Below are 16,997 nucleotides of genomic sequence, written 5' to 3'. Positions count from 1 at the left end.
GGATTTTTTGCACACTTTTCCTAGGCATTCCATACAATTCATGCATTATATAGAATGACAAGTATTATTTAGGCAAAGTGTCAGAAGAGCACAAAAAAAGCCTTTATTGATCATTTTTAAAGTATTTTAAAGTGGAAGGAATAGGAAATAAAGCATATGATGTTTTTAGCGGAAAAAACAATGACAGCAGAACTGAGATTAAAGCATTTCTTACAGAAGGTAAGACTGGAATGGCACTTAAAATTGTACTTAATTTTCTTCTTTCACACAAAAACACTTCATAATTTGGCACTTTGGTCTTGCACCTTCATATCGCATGAATTAGTGAAGAACCTCAGCCGGATAATATACTGTTGGAAAAAGGAATATATTTTTTTATTATTTTTGTCTCTTTTTTTCTTTCATTAAGGAATTGTATTTGTGCTGCTTAAAGGTGATATATTAACTAAACTTCTTCTCGAGTGTGATATGCCTTGTATACTAATGATAGCATTTTTGCAGAAGTAGATGAAGCTAATAGAAATGCAAAAGCCTGATTCTCTTAAATTAACTTGAGCTCTGCAGCTAAATTTCCAGTGAGCAGAGATGTGTTGAAACTGAATACAGAATATTTGCAGTTGAGAAGTCTTATGCTTTTAATGTTGTGCGGAGAATTCATAGAAAAAGAGGACGTATGTATGGGTGCGGCCAACGGAGGACTGGAGAATGACCGACAAGTGACGAATTCCACTAAACTCCAAATGTTAATATCAGCTGCATATAAAACTTGAAGTCAGGAAATGAAAACTGTTGTGCACTTCCTGAATGTAATTCTTGCATCGCAATGGGGATGTCAGAATTCTGTGAATCGAATTATTCGTTTGTATCCAATAAATTATTAATATTTTTGACATTGAAGAAAACCATCTCCTGAACTTTTTTATTGAACATGCATGGAATTGATTAAATATTCCAACAATACACTAATGATGTGAGAAGAATTATGGCAATATTGTCTCCAAGATGTGGTATTGGAACCTCGTACCGGCAATACGCTGTCTTACAATAAACTATGAACCAAGTGCCATCACCAACATCAGTGGTGGGAAAAATGGCAGGGGCTAAGCAATGTATAAAGCAGCAACCATTTCATACTTTGACTTTTGATTTTAGGCATCTATACATTCCCTAAGCATTCTATTGAGTGCGAGATTTCACACGTGTGCCGGTAACATATACATTCATCGGCCACTTTATTAGGTACACCTTACTAGTACTGGGCTGGACCCCTTTTGCCTTTAGAACTGCCTTAATCCTTCATGGCATAGATTCAACAAGGTACTGGAAATATTCCTTAGAGATTTTGATCCACATTGACATGATAGCATCAAGCAGTTGCTGCAGATTTGTCGGCTGTACTTCTATGATGTGAATCTCCCGTTCCACCACATCCCAAGCGTGCTCTATTGGATTGCGTTCCGGTGACTGTAGTTTCATGGCTTCATGGCCATTTCAGCACAGTAAACTCATTGTGATGTTCAAGAAACCAGTCTCAGATGATTCACGCTTCTTACATTAAACCACCACCACCACCAGCCTGAACCGTTGACACAAGGCAGGATGGATCCATACTTTCATGGTTGTTTTTGAATTGTAATCCCTGCAGATCAGCAGTTTCTGAAATACTCAGACCAGTCTGTCTGGCAACAACAACCATTCTCGGTTTGAACTGCAGCAAATCGTCCTGACCATGTCTACATGCCCAAATGCATTGAGTTGCTGCCATGTGATTGGCTGATTGGAAATTTGCGCAGTTGGACAAGTGTACCAAATAAAGTGGCCAGTGAGTGTGTACATAAAACAATATTAAGAGCAATTAACTTTTCACAAATAATAAAGCATAACATTTTAGAAATATATATACTGTATATAAAATATTTTTACTTGCAAGTAATATATTTTTTATTTGTATATATATATATATATATATATATATATATATATATATATATATATATATATATATATATATATATATATATATAATATTTAAAATAAAATGTATACATAATGTATATTTTTTCCATTTTTTGTATTTCAGATTTTAGAACATTTATTTCACCTCACATAAAATATTTCTTGTGTTATTCAAGTCATGGAATCTCAAAGCTGACTTTAGAAATGTCCAAGTGGTTTAAATCTCAGAACCAATTACTGCGGCTTTTAGGAGCTCAAAATAAAAGCTACCATAAAAGAGCCTTGATATATCCGCATATCTTCAATCTAATTTATAACCTCACCATCATAACTCCTAATAATTGCTTCGCAGAACCACACTGCAGCTCTGAATACTTAATGCATACCATAAAAAAGTCTGGTCACATTAGCATAAAATTAATGCCTCAAATAATAATAATAATCAAGAACTCACTGTCAGAACGAAAGCCCCTTTAATAGGTTTGCCTGTTCTCCTCAAGCAATCCTCGTCCGCAAGATGGAAAAGTCTGGAAGAAAAATGCAAACAATCTGAGAGTTCTCCCCAAAGCATAGTCCATCTAAAGTCACCATGATTAAACGTACAAATTCACCTTTATCCTCTTGAGCTGCTTCATCTAATTGCAAATCATGATACAATTCTGCCAACTACTGACATTGTTCTGTGTTATATTGCAAGACTTGTTTGCAGGAAGAATGGGACAAAATTAGACCTGAAACACTTCATCACTTGGTGTCTTCAGTCCCTAAATGTCTTTTAAATGTTGTGAAAATGAATGGCAACATTACAAAGTGGTAAATGCTTTACTGTTTAAAAAAACAACAACGACAACAACAAACTAAAGACAATAGAAGTCATGAGGAACATGTTAAATAACGTTTGTTGTATTGTCTGCAATGAAACACACGTCAAAGTAAATGTAGAAATCACTTCTTTCTTTTTTCTGACTTGCGGTTGTACATATAATTGTTGTAATGTCACTAGGAAACCTTGTGGCCAATGAAACCCTGCCTGAGGGGTGCATATTAATGATACTGTGTTTTGTTCCAAATTGTTTTTTCAATAGGATTTTTTTAGGTTCATGGCATGTCATTGCAATGTGCTGAACTCAAACTTTATTTATTTATTTATTTACTTTAAGCAGGAAAGTCCCATTAAGATACAATTGGCCCTATCATACACCCGGCACAATAAGGCACAAGATGTGTTTGGTGCAGTTTGTTGCTTTTTTCAGACCAATGCAACACTATTTTTCCAGTTTTGCATAACATTGTTAAAATAGTATATCCATTTACGTCGCTTTGTGGACTCATGGGTGTTCCGCTCTAGAAAAGTGGTGTGTTAAGGCGTTAGTTGTGCGCCTTAAACGCTTACACATATCTTAAAACACGCGGGATGTACAGCAATACGCAAATATCTTTACAAATGAAAAAGAATTAAAGCATTAAAATATAACAAAATTGATTATTTTCTACATAAATATAAAAAACACTGCCTTCATGCCCTTATCATCTCGCAGGGGCTTTTTTCAGTTCATTTATGACAATTTGTATAATGTTATTTTTATTAGCAGTGTTATTTTTTATAACACATTTTTATTTTTTAGTTTGCATATTTATATCTGTTTGAATAAAATTCAACTTGTTTCAAGTTTAGATTTGTCCGCCTGTCGGGTTTTGGAGATGTATACATAAGAATAGGACGTGTGTTTGGATATAACTCAGTTTTTTGACCACACTTCCTTATTATTATTTTTCATTTATTTATTTGCTGGAAATTAGAACTAAATTTAGAAAGAGTTTTGAAACAAATCTTTGTGCTTAACAAATTAAATATGTAGGCTAATGGATGTCTTTAGTGGAGTGCGTACAACACCGTTTCCTAATCCACAAAAATAAAGGAATAAAAAGCAAAGTAAAGAGAAAGTAAAAAGGCCGAATGGATGAAGCTTGTTCTTTATCCTCGCTGCAATCGAGTTAAACAGATTTGTTTAACTCGCTAGTGAAGCATTCAGTTTTTCTAAATCCTTGTAAGCGTATTTTCCATCCCTTAAACAGCAATAAGGATTTGGACATGCCCTTAATGCTTTTGCACCATGCGCTTTAGTCTTTGCACCTACATCATTAAAATAGAGCCCAATATCTCTTCTACTTGGTCAAGACAGGGTGCATAGGACAGAGTTACAGAAGAATACACATCACAACACATAAACACACAAAAATAAAATATAATCAATTATTAAAATGTGCACTGTTCTAAATAGTCACAATACAGACTCCACATGTAGTATATCTTGACGCTCATTCCATACATATGGAGCATACTAAGAGAATGCAGATCGACCTCACTCTGTATAAAAAAGGCATCTTAAGAAAGAGTTTATTATTTAGCTGTCTACCTTTAATGTCGCATAGCATTCTCTTCATTTATTTGTACCAACTATTGACCTGATCTGATTGACATGCTAGATGAAGAGGTTGTTACGTGAGGTTTCAGTACATTTTAGCAGAAGAGTGGACAATGTCATGGTGAATTTCCAACGTCTTCCTGCTCAACACATCTGGCTTTGATAAACAGCTGGCTAACAGGGGCTTTGGGAGGGTTTTTTGTGGAGGGTAGGAGGTGGGGTAGTGGGGGTGAGACGCAGGAGGTTGGACTGATATGAGCTGACGGAGAAGCTTGGCCCACAAAGCTAATCTTTAGAAAGCACTTAAAGAAGGTTTGAGTGATTTCAGGCCAGCGGTCGGCTTTTTTGAGGCCTGCTCCTCTTTTCTGTGCAATCCGGTCCAGTTGCGCTCGCGGTTCTCCAGCGTATTCATTATAATCCAATCAAACCAACCTCAGCTCTCAGATGCATTGGGTCGAGGCTGATCTCGAAGTGTTTGGACACACACACACACACACACAGCTGTTTATTTAGTCAGTGTAGGAGCTGCAGATCATGCTAACCTTGGAAAAAAGAAAGAGATTCAAGCACATCAAGAGCAAAAACATAGAGTTGGCAAGATTGAGATTTCCACAGACATTAAATTCAACTTGTCTCAGTGTTCAGAACAGGAAATACTCCACTTCGAGAGCTTTATTTCACCACTTTTGTTGGTGTGAGAGTTGCTTGCCAAAATTATCTGAAATGAGAGCTAATCTTTAAGCTCATTTAATAACAATATTCTTTATATTCGTTTTTTGTCGAAACAAGGATAAAAACACTGGTTCTGTAGTGTTTAGAATAGCATATGTTTATACAAAATAATAATAATAATATTTATAGTATTTCTCTCGTGTCACTTTTCATTATTCATTAGGTACACTGATGCTTTTGTAAAAATGTACAGTGTAAAAAAAGAGAGTGTGTTGTGATCTGTTGCATTCATTACACATTAAAAAAAACAAACAAACAAACAAACAAGGGACCTGATCAGATTTCTTGTGGCGCAGGAAAAAATTTCTGAATAAAATGCAGTAGCGGTTGGTAACTCTGGTGTAATTTGAACAGGAGTGGGCGGTCTAACAATATAGCGGTCCCGAATCTTGACGTTATATCAGAACAGCATGTCTGTGATTTCCTCATTCTTACTGAGCACCGGTACAGCCAGTACTCACAACTGTTACACATGCTGACCGCATTGACCATTGCTTTCTGCATGTGCATTTTATTCACACAGTCTGTGACCGCATCATCCGCATAACGGCCCTCAGAGTGGGCTTTACCATGGCATAGCAAACTAAAGATGCGCTGTACTTAAAGGACAATCAGCTTGCATTAGAAAACGGCGAGTTTACTGTTAGGAAACCCACATCAGGCAAGTCTGATGTTTGGGAGTCTTTTTTATGCGTCACAGACACGGATGGAAAAAAATCCCCTTTGCGCAATGTGATAATGCCTCAAAGTTTTACCCTTTAGCACTCACAAGACTGGAACCTCAGGTTTGAGGCGGCACTCATGTCTCATCACAAAGGGGCAAACAAAACTGACATTTAGCCTACAATCCTTGCACAACCTACACTTTTATCTGTTATCTCTCTCTTTTAGTAGTTGTTATCTGCTATGCAGATGATACTCAATTATATATTTCAACTAAACCTGACGAGACGTCTAATCTGTCCAAGCTAACTGAGTGTATTAAAGATGTTAAAGACTGGATGACCAACAATTATCTTCTCTTAAACTCAGACAAAACAGAATTATTACTTATTGGGCCTAAATCCTGTACACAGCAGATCTCACAACTCGACCTACAATTAGAGGGATACAAAGTTAGCGTTAGCTCTACTATAAAAGATCTGGGTGTCATATTAGACAGCAATTTAACTTTTAAAAATCATATATCCCATGTCACAAAAACTGCTTTCTTTCATCTGAGAAATATCGCTAAGTTACGAAGTATTCTATCCATCTCAGATGCAGAAAAGCTAGTCCATGCTTTTATGACTTCTAGGCTGGACTACTGTAATGCACTGTTTGCTGGCTGCCCAGCATCCTCTATTAACAAACTTCAGCTAGTACAAAATGCAGCTGCCAGAGTTCTTACCAGGTCTAGAAAATTTGATCACATCACCCCAATTTTATCCTCCTTACACTGGCTGCCTGTTAAGTTTCGTATTGAATTTAAAATATTGCTTCTTACATATAAAGCTTTAAATAATCTAGCTCCTGTTTATCTAACCAATCTTCTGTCTCGCTACAATCCAACTCGCTCTTTAAGGTCTCAAAACTCAGGGCTTCTGGTAGTACCTAGAATAGCAAAGTCGAGTAAAGGAGGTTGAGCCTTCTCATTTATAGCTCCTAAACTCTGGAATAGCCTTCCTGATAACGTCCGAGGCTCAGACACACTCTCCCAATTCAAAACTAGATTAAAGACCTATCTGTTCAGTAAAGCATACACTTAGTGCACCACTTGGGGGCTTCCACACAGGTTATGCATCTTGTTGATATACACTGTGAACATCAGCTACCGAATTATTTTCTTTATTCTCCATTTCCACCTGGGGATACTCTTCCCGAGGCCCTCAGACTATGCAGAGTCACTGATTCGATCCAAGACCAACGACGAGATGATCCCAAGGTTTTTATATCCTGGACCAGGCCGAATCCTGAGCAGCTACTGTGATGGTCATGGAAGAGTGGAGAACATGAGACTGATTCCTGTGACGCTCCAGAGACAGACGAGTCTTCGCTGAGGCCAGCTTCCAGCCTCCGCCACTGAGACTGCAGCTCTGCACAAGACGTTTGGCCAGCGGAGAAATGAAAATGATCGTGCCCAACTGAGCCTGGTTTCTCTCAAGGTTTTTTTTCTTCACTTCCGCCTTTAGTGAAGTTTTTTTTTACCTCTCCGCTGTCGCCACTGGCTTGCATGGTTCAGGATCTGTAGAGCTGCGCATCGTTGGATTTGCTCTTCAGTATTTGGACTCTCAGTAGTGATTATTAAACCACACTGAACTGAGCTGAACTGAACTGAACTTGAACACTACAAACTGAACTACACTGTTCCTATTTACTGTGACCTTTTATGTGAAGCTGCTTTGACACAATCTACATTGTATAAGCGCTATACAAATAAAGGTGAATTGAATTGAATTGAATTGAATTGAATTGAATTGAATAGTAGTTCCCAATTTAAAAGTGAGATTTTGGAATCTCAGATCTACATTTAGTGGGAACGGTCGGGTCGGGTAGAAAACTATTCTAAGCAGGCAGCGGGTGAACAAAGCCTGAATATACAGCAGGAGCAATCAGGTGCAGAATAAAACCTTGCGGGATCGAGACTGTAAAAACAGTCCCGCGCAGACCTCTAATCTATTGCATTATGTTATGTCTTTTTGTTGTTTTTTACTAAGTTAATGACTATTGCTTTATTATTTTTATTGCATTTTTATTTTATTTTAGTACCTTAATCTATTTTTCTATGTTTTACAACTTTTCTCTGCCACTTTATTCTCGTATATGTGGAAGTTGTGGCCTAATGATCAGTGAGTTGGTCTTGTAACCAGTGTTGGGCAATAATGCGTTACTAGTAATGAGTTATTGTAACTAATACAGTAACGCATTACTTTTTTAAGTATAGTAACTCTGTTATCGTTACTATGTGATGCGTTTGTGCGTTACTTGGTAAATCAATCAATTTTTGCAGCAGTCTAACCTACATTTTCCAGTTTACAGCAGTAAAACTTTGTGGGATCGGTGGAAGCAAACCAACCACTGTAAAGATGCATCATGTACGAGGTGCCAGACTGGACAAAAGCGAAAGCAGAGAGACCATGTGCACGCGAGAGAGGCCGAATGTGTTTAAGGTAGACCGAGTGTGCACGCAAGAGAGACTGAATGCGCGCGGGGTTGACTGATTAATTACTATTACTAATACTACTAGGTTTGCTGTTTCAAATAAATGAGCACACATTTGTTATCTGTATAACAAAATTGATTAGTTTATTAGACACAGTTCTGTTATATTTCAGAACACGTTATTTAAATGTTTAGTGTTGTATTGCTCAGAAAACAAACCTGCTGTGATTTATTTATTTTTTATTGTTTTACAGATTTTTAGAGCTGTTAAACAACAGCAGATTTTGCACTTTGAATATACACACCTTACTTTCCATAAGTTGTTGACGTACCACATTTAATTTGTGGTTAGTTTGAAAAATGCTCATCGAAATGCATCAAATTTAAGGTTGTCTTTAATAGCAGTTTTGTGCAGCTGAGTTTCACTAAAATTGATTCTGAAGGATAATTCAGATTACTTTTATTTATATATTTCATAAAGGTTTTGTGTTTGTTGTATATTGCAGCTAGTTTTCATACTCACGCTGTGAAAGAACATGTTTAAGGGTTAAATACAACAACTTTTATGAAATTTTGTTTCTGAATATATTATTCAGCTGGTTTATCACCTTGTGATGTTTTCATTTTTGTGCAGCTGGTCTGAAATTTGTGCTTGAAAAATTACTTTTTATTTAAGTTTGTCTTGTGTTTTAGTTGTGAGAATGCAAATTAATTAAAACTGTGAAGCTGATTAACAGTGTATGGGTTATAGCTGGAAGGGCATCCGCTTCGTCAAACATATGCTAGATAAGTTGGCGGTTCATTCCGCTGTGGTGACCCCTGATTTATTAAAGGGACTAAATTGAAAAGAAAATGAATAAATGAATGATTTGAAATGCATGTATCCTAAATACTGCACATCCCTGGAACTTACTAACACTAATTTAGTATTCACTTGAGAATAGCTATTGCTTAAATATGTATTTTGTTTTGCATTTTATGTTAGATTTTTTATTTTTATTTTATAAGTATATATATTTGGTATTTTTTCCTGCATTTAGTATGCTGTGCGTAAGTTTTTTGCTGTGTGCTAGTTTTTTTTTTTCTTCAATTATGTCTATATACTTCTGATTTTTTCTTATTTTTAATTTCAGTTGTATTTAATTTAAACTAATTATGAAAATGAGCAATGTTTTATTAAAATAAAATAAAATAAAATAAAATAAGCTACAAGATTTAAACATTTAGGATTTTTTGCATCAGACTCTCAAGAACAAGTACTAAGGTGAAAAAAAAATCTGAATTGTGTATTATTATTTTTCCCCAAAGACAACAGCATGCCACTGAAAGAATATGCACTGCAGACCACTAACCTGGAGGAACAGTTTCTTCAATAATAGCTGTTGTGTCTCTGGTTAGCGTCACATCACACCATTTGCTTCTTCGTTTCCAGACCTGCTCTTATCATCCACACTTATCGCTCCATTGGCTGCTCTACAGCTGTAAAAGCCCAACATTTTCCCTCATGAACTCTTTATATAGACTCCAGTGCTTTCACTAGATTCTTCTTTTCATACCTGAAGAAGAAAAAAAAACAGAGAGAAGTGGATGGAGGGTTATTTGGAGCCTTAGTGCTCGGATAAAAGACTGAAAACAACAATGCTTTTGGTTATTATGGTATTTTTGAACACAATCTGCTGGGAGTTCCTATACACTACGGTCAAGATGGATCAAGACTTCCATTAAAGTCTCAGATGATGCACTCACAGACTACATATACTGTCTGTATGATGCACACTGTGTGTATGTGTGTTGAAGAAGAGGGTTTTCAAACATCAATACACATTGAAACAAATTATTTATTGGATTTACTACTTTTTTAAGGTAAGTGGCAGCAAACAATTTAGATGGGCTGAATTTAAACACACAAATTAAGTTGAACGTTACTACATTTATTAAGTTTGTTTAAATTCAGGTCATATACTGTATTTATTGCTTATAACCAGTTACCTTAAAAAAATTGTAAATCCAACGAATAGAATATATATATATTTTTTTGGTACAATAGATGTAACAGCTTTATAATGTGTTTATTTTTATAAAAAAAAAGATGTCCTGTTTTAAAAACAAAATATAATGACTATCATATATTTTACAATGATTTATAGACACCCACTAAAATCAGCCAATTCGAATGTTATCACTCGATTGAATGGGTGTTATCAGTGGTTATCAGCTGATAGATATGGGCCAGTAGGGGCCTTCTGGGCCTACTAGTAGGCTCAGGCTCCGTTTACACTAATACGTTTTAGCTTTAAAACAGCGTTTTAGAATGAAAACGATCTGCGTCCCCACTGGCATATCACTCAGCACTTCTGAACAACTATTCTTTTTCAGTCGTCAAATAAATAATTTGTTCCTTAATTATAGTTTTGTAACTATTAAATTACTTTAAATTCTAAATGAATGGTGAAAAAACATATTTCTGTAATAATCTGTTTTGGCTTTAACAAAATGATCCTTCAGGTTTTTTCAAACTTTTATAAAAACTTTCCTTCTTTCCTACTGCTGTTGCCATTTTTAGCCCAGAATTATTGTCCATCTGGTTATCCCTATGATCAGGCATGGACGGATTATAAAGATGTCTGTACAGGTGAACTCATTTCAGACAAAATCTCTTCAAAATGATTCATTATTCAACTCAAATGAATCTCGGCTCCGCGTGAACTGTTCGCTCGAGTCTCAAGTCGCGCGAACCTCCGCAAACACTGCGATAATGTCACATTCGCCAAGCGAACTAGCGGACACAACGAGTATAAACCAGGCTTTAGGTTTATTAGGCAAATCATTGTATAATGATGGTTTGTTCTGTAGACAATCGAGAAAAAAATATTGCTTAAGGGGGCTAATAATATTGAGCTTAAAATGGTTTTCAAAAAATTTAAAACTGCTTTTATTCTAACTGAAATAAAACAAATAAGACTTTCTCCAGAAGAAAAAACATCATGGGAATTACTGTGAAAATTTCCTTGCTGTTAAAGATCATTTGGGAAATATTTGCAAAAAAATTCACAGGAGGACTAATAATTTCTCTATTAATAAACTTCAGCTAGTACAAAATGCAGCTGCTACAGTTCTTACCAGGTTTAGAAAGTATGATCATATCACCCCAATTTTATCCTCCTTACACTGGCTGCCTGTTAAGTTTCGTATTGATTTTAAAATATTGCTTCTTACCTACAAAGCTTTAAATAATCTAGCTCCTGTTTATCCAACCAATCTTCTGTCTCGCTACAATCTAACTCGCTCTTTAAGATCTCAAAACTCAGGGCTTCTTGTAGTACCTAGAATAGCAAAGTCGAGTAAAGGAGGTCGAGCCTTCTCATTTATGGCTCCTAAACTCTGCAATAGCCTTCCTGATATTGTCCGAGGCTCAGACACACTCTCGCAGTTCAAAACTAGACTAAAGACCTATCTGTTTAGTACAGCATACACTCAGTATGATGGATAAATGTGCTCCACGCAGGTTTTTTCATCTCGTTTATATACACTATGAACAGCAGCTACGCTAATTATTCTCTATTTCCACCTGGGGATACTCATCCCGAGGAACCCAGAGTCTATGCAGAACGAGACTTATCTGATCCAAGAACCGCAACGAGATGATCCCAAGGTTTCTATAATCCTGGACCAGGCCGTATGCTGAGCAGCTGCTGTGGTGGTCATGGAGGAGTGGAGAGCATGAGACTGAATTCTGTGGCGCTCCAGGGACAGACGAGTCTTCGCTGACATCCAGCTTCTCCAGCGCCTAGACTGCAGCTCTGCACAAGACGTTTGGCCAGAGGACAAATGGTCGTGCCCAACTGAGCCTGGTTTCTCTTGAGTTTTTTATCCTTCACTTTCGCCAATTGATGAAGTTTTTTCCTCGATGTTGTCGCCACTGGCTGGTATGGTTCGGGATCTGTAGAGCTGCGCATCGATGGCTTAGCTCTTCAGTGTTTGGACTCTCAGTTGTGAATATTAAACCACACTGAACTGAACTAAACTGAACCGAACTTAAACTCTGAAAACTGAACTGACAATGTTTCAATTGACTATAATCTTCTATGTGAAGCTGCTTTGACACAATCTACATTGTAAAAGCGCTATAAAAATAAAGGTGAATGTACATCTGTATCCATGTAAAAAACAAAACAAACTGCTAAACAAACTTCTATATACTGCTGCTCTCTCTTGATTTGAAGTGGTTCTTTAATCTTCATTGTAAAAGAATAAATGTAAACATACATTTATTTTTAGCCGAAGTTTGGGAAATTCTAGGCCGGAATGAGCCTTAAAGAGGATCAGACAAGACGACGAATGTCTGAAGTCAGCATCCACTTCCTCTCCCAGACTTTATCATGTCTTGAGTGCTGAAAAGGAAACAGGATGCTTATTAGACAGGCATCATCAGTGCAGGACAGCGCAAAGCAGCATCTGATAGCGCAATCTCTCTCTATGTGCACCCTGTAATGGGAGAAACAGCAGTCTGAGACTAATGATGTGGAGGATTGCGCTGCGCTGCCATTACCATGACAGGGAACAGCCTGAAAGAACACCAGATCTGACGTCACCCTGCAGAGAAATGGGACAAAACTATCTACAGTTCAATTAAAGGGGACATATCATGCTTCTTTTTAAAAGATGTTAAATTAATCTCTGGTGTCCCCAGAATGTGCCTGTGAAGTTTCAGCTCAAAATAAGTTGTAAGCAAAAACACTCATTTTGTGTGTGTATTCCTTTAAATGCAAATGAGCTAATGCTTTCCAGAAGAGGGCGGAGCCTTTATACACTGATACAGCAGAAAGTGAAAAAATAGTCTGAGTTACAACAACACAGCATTTTTTATAGTGTAAAGATAGCTCTGTTCTCTGAGAAGACAGTCAGTGATAAAAGATATGTTTCAATCCAACGATGTGAATTTAATTTATGCGCAAAAATGAAATACCGCATTAAAGATTTGCGAATAATACACCATTTCTATTCGACGAGTCAAACAGAACAAAATAATCACTTTCTAATAAACTGGCACCAAATATCAAAAAGAAAAACTGAATTTGCTGTGGCAGGAGAAGCTGCATTGAGTCTTTTCCTTATTTAATAAATTACTTAAGCTACTTAAATTACGCCGACACACAATGAACGCGGAGCACAAATGCATGATAGTTCTGGAGGTAATTAATAATACAATAATATTGAAATGACTGAAGACCAAAACATTTCAGATGTTTTACAATGTGTTCGCTATGCTGGTTTGCCCATGAATAGTCCATACCTGTCAACATTGGGGTTTTGAAAATAAGGCATATGCCTACCATAACACTTTACATTAAATAACAGAGGTGTCACTTTAAAAATGCACACATCTAATGTTATAATTAAAGCATTCGATTGCTTTCCTATTTTTTATTCTCATTTAGGGCAAAATTAGTTGTGTTTGAAAAACCCTCTACCAAGATCAACATCTTTAGATGTTATTATTATTATTAATTATGTGTATGTCTGTTTTAAACACGCACGCACGCAAAAGCCAGACTTTCACTCCGCTTCAAATCGCATGTACAGAATCCATTTGGGAAACAGCATCTATTTACTACTATGGACGCGTCAGCTGACAGTCACGCAGCGCTGTATGACTGTTTTGAGGATTGCATAGGAGGGGCGACGACACCTGTAATGAAAAGGAAGGGAATCCCGGCATTTTTATATTTATTTATATTTATGTTTATTTTAATAAATATAAATTATTTTATATTTATGAAGTGTTTTCATGTCTAAATAAAACGAAAGCACAAAACAGACTCACATTTAAGTGCGAGGGGTGTCCCCTTGTGGTTCGGCAGTATGGGTTGCGGATATTATTGCAACCCTTCATAGAAAGATTGAAAATACAGGACAAATACAGGAAAATACTTTGACCGGATGATAGCTGGATAGAACTGTAAAATACGGGAGAATCTCGGGAAAAACAGAAGGCTTGACAGGTATGGAATAGACTCTTTTCTACATTTCTCAGCAGTGAAATCGTTTCTATAGTTGGGTAAACTTAGAGTGCAGTGAATAGAGAGTATAACAAACATGTTTTTACAATCCTATTTGCTGAAAAAATAAAATAAATATGACACAATGGTGTTATCAAGAATGTTATCAGAAAAAGGGAAAAAAAGTGTGAGACTGATGACAGCAGCCAGAGGAGAGACTATTGTCAAATTTACTATCAGCCCCATAGATGCTACATTAGAAACACCTCGGATAAGCAGTAATTCGTTTTTTTTGTAATTTGATGCAAAGATATAATACATACATACATGCATATACAGTGTATCCGGAAAGTATTCAGTGCTTAATTTTCCCACTTTTTATGTTACAGCCTTATAAGATGTTTGGAACCACCAGGACTCTTCCTAGAGCTGGCCGGCCTTCTAAGCTGAGTGATCGGGGGAGAAGGGCCTTAGTCAGGGAGGTGATCAATAACCCGATAGTCACTCGCGATAGAGCTTCAGCGTTCTTCTGTGGAGAGAGGAGAACCTTACAGAAGAACAACTATCTGTGAAGCAATCCACCAATCAGGCCTGTATGCTAGAGTGGCCAGACGGAAGCCACTCCCTGGTTTGATGTGCGTTTCAATCAAGCATTTTTCTAACATAGGCTCATTCTGAAAACGTAGCCCTGTATACATTTCTGGAGATCACGAATTCTGTAGCTAGAGCTACGTATGGCTGCATTTTGTCTTTAAAACGAATGCTACGGGGTGGTATGATGCAGTTCCTTTTTGCTCTTACCTCCATATGGAAGGCTTTTTTCTGCTGTTAGAAGTTTGTCCGGTGGTTCGCCGTGTACGTCTGCAGACTTGTGATGTGGAGCGGAGTTGACCGCGACGACAGGGTTTGAGTCCGGCGAAGAATGGTTCCAGAAAGCAGATAAGACAAAAGCCAAAAAATAAAATAAACAAGTAAATAACAGGGTGAGAATGTGGTAAAATCTGAAAATGTGGTAAAAATCAGACGAGGGCTTTTCTTTTTCTGGATTGCTTTTGAAAACTTTTGGTTGGGTTTAGGGAAGTGGGTGCGCTGGTCAATCAGTGCATTTGAAAACACTATTGGTTGGGTTTGGGAAGGGTGGGTCAGTCGATCGGTCAGTCAGTCAGTCAGTCGACAGCGACCTCTGGTGGATTTACGAGAGAACAGCAGGCACGAATGGCACTCGCAAGAGAAATTTGAGATCTCAAAAAGCGTACACAGCAGACTCTGGCGTATTCACGAAAACAAAAACTGCAAAAAAACATACTTTCTTGGACATATTTGGCGCTCTCCAGAAATGCATATAGCTGTATATTTTCTAAATTAGCCTGGGTTGGCATTTTTTTGCGATAATCCAAAATTCGCATAAAAATAGGCACATGGAAACAGCTACACTGAAAATAAAAGTTTGCTTCAAACAAAAATGTTTGTTCAAACTACTTATTTAGATTATTTCTTTTTCAACTCAATTCTTGAGTTTTTTTGGAACAACTTAATGGGTTTGTGCTTAATCAACTTAAATTTGTAAAAACTAATGAGTTAACTTAATTCCTTCATTTTGTTGTAACACAAATCGATTGTGTGGAGCCCAGCATTTTTTACAGTGTATAGTGATAACTTTAGTAACTACCCACACTAGCAGCAAAGCATGCAAAATCTAGAAACATCCTCAAAATATGCAGTGTTCAGTATATTTGGAGTTAGAGCGAGGTTGAGCCATCTTTCAGAAACAGACATTTGCTAGTGAAGCAGTTTGATGCAGATATAAAACACTTTACAGGCAGAAATAGGCTTACCAAAACCAAGGGTGCATCTCAATCAGCTCCCTTGCTCATGGATCAGTAGGTCATGTACACAAATTCGGGCGCTGGTAAGGACATCAGCTATAAAAAATACTGTGAAAAATTCTTTGCTTTGTTAAACATATTTTGGAAAATATTTGGGAAATATCCTGTGGTATTCAATTGTAAGTCGCTTTGGACAAAAGCTTCTGCTAAATGACTGAATGTAAATGCAAAAAGTGCAAAAGCCCAAACTTGAGTACAGGTGATTTGTAATGCAACATTTATTTGATTTAAAAACACAGTCAAACAGCATACGACAGCACGCAGAGTTTGATTTCATAGCGCAGCAAGAAACATCAGGTTGATTATATCTCTTGCACTGACTGACATCCAGCTGCGACGTGAATAATGTAGGGCTGTGAACGTCTCCAGGCACTTAGTAGATTCCTATCTCAAAGGTTTGACGGGGTCGTCGCTGTTAAAACACATCATTAGCAGAAGAGGCTGTGTCTCCTTCCACAGAGCTGAGGCTGACGGACTCGGGATCCTGCTTGACAGACGGCAGGCGCACTGACATCACTCTGACATCACTTCCTCTTCCTCCTCCTGTGTGCAAAAACATGTCTTCACCTGAGGGAAAGCAGATGGAGGCAGCATTTCAATAGTGACAGTTGTTTTTATACCAATAATAAAATTTACTAATAGTATTTTTAGTTTGGATCCATTCAATTTATCAAAAGGAACAATAAATATATTTAAACTGCTGCAAAAATGCTGTTATTCTAACTGTTTATTAAAAGATAAATTCAATGACAAAAGGATGTATTCAATTAATAAAAAGAAACAAAAAAAAATAGTTTTTTTAACTTTCTGTAAAAAATGAATTATAATTTCCACAAAACTAAAGCAGTTGTTTTCAA

The 16,997-nt window shown here is 36.9% G+C and overlaps 1 protein-coding gene and 1 long non-coding RNA gene across 4 annotated transcripts in view; both read right to left on the bottom strand.

Moving 5' to 3' along the window:
- Positions 1-9,805, bottom strand: part of LOC130244653 (uncharacterized) — a 46,576-nt gene extending 36,771 nt beyond the window's left edge. For all 3 annotated transcript variants that reach the window (XR_008839243.1, XR_008839242.1, XR_008839244.1), the window contains exons 1-2: positions 9,608-9,805; positions 2,411-2,483 (exon numbers count right to left, since the gene is read on the bottom strand). This is a non-coding gene — a long non-coding RNA (uncharacterized LOC130244653). The remainder of the gene's footprint in view (positions 1-2,410; positions 2,484-9,607) is intronic.
- Positions 9,806-12,538: 2,733 nt separating this feature from the next.
- Positions 12,539-16,997, bottom strand: part of kiaa0586 (KIAA0586 ortholog) — a 280,836-nt gene continuing 276,377 nt past the window's right edge. Inside the window, exons 29-30 of the mRNA XM_056476393.1 lie at positions 15,056-16,707; positions 12,539-12,646 (exon numbers count right to left, since the gene is read on the bottom strand). Of these exons, the coding sequence (XP_056332368.1) occupies positions 16,556-16,707 (152 nt within the window). The 3' untranslated portion in view covers positions 12,539-12,646; positions 15,056-16,555. The remainder of the gene's footprint in view (positions 12,647-15,055; positions 16,708-16,997) is intronic.

Source organism: Danio aesculapii, chromosome 17, assembly GCF_903798145.1.
Source record: "Danio aesculapii chromosome 17, fDanAes4.1, whole genome shotgun sequence".
NCBI lineage: Eukaryota > Metazoa > Chordata > Actinopteri > Cypriniformes > Danionidae > Danio > Danio aesculapii.
The sequence above is the reverse complement of the archived record's forward strand: the minus strand, read 5'-3'. Positions and strand labels throughout refer to the sequence as shown.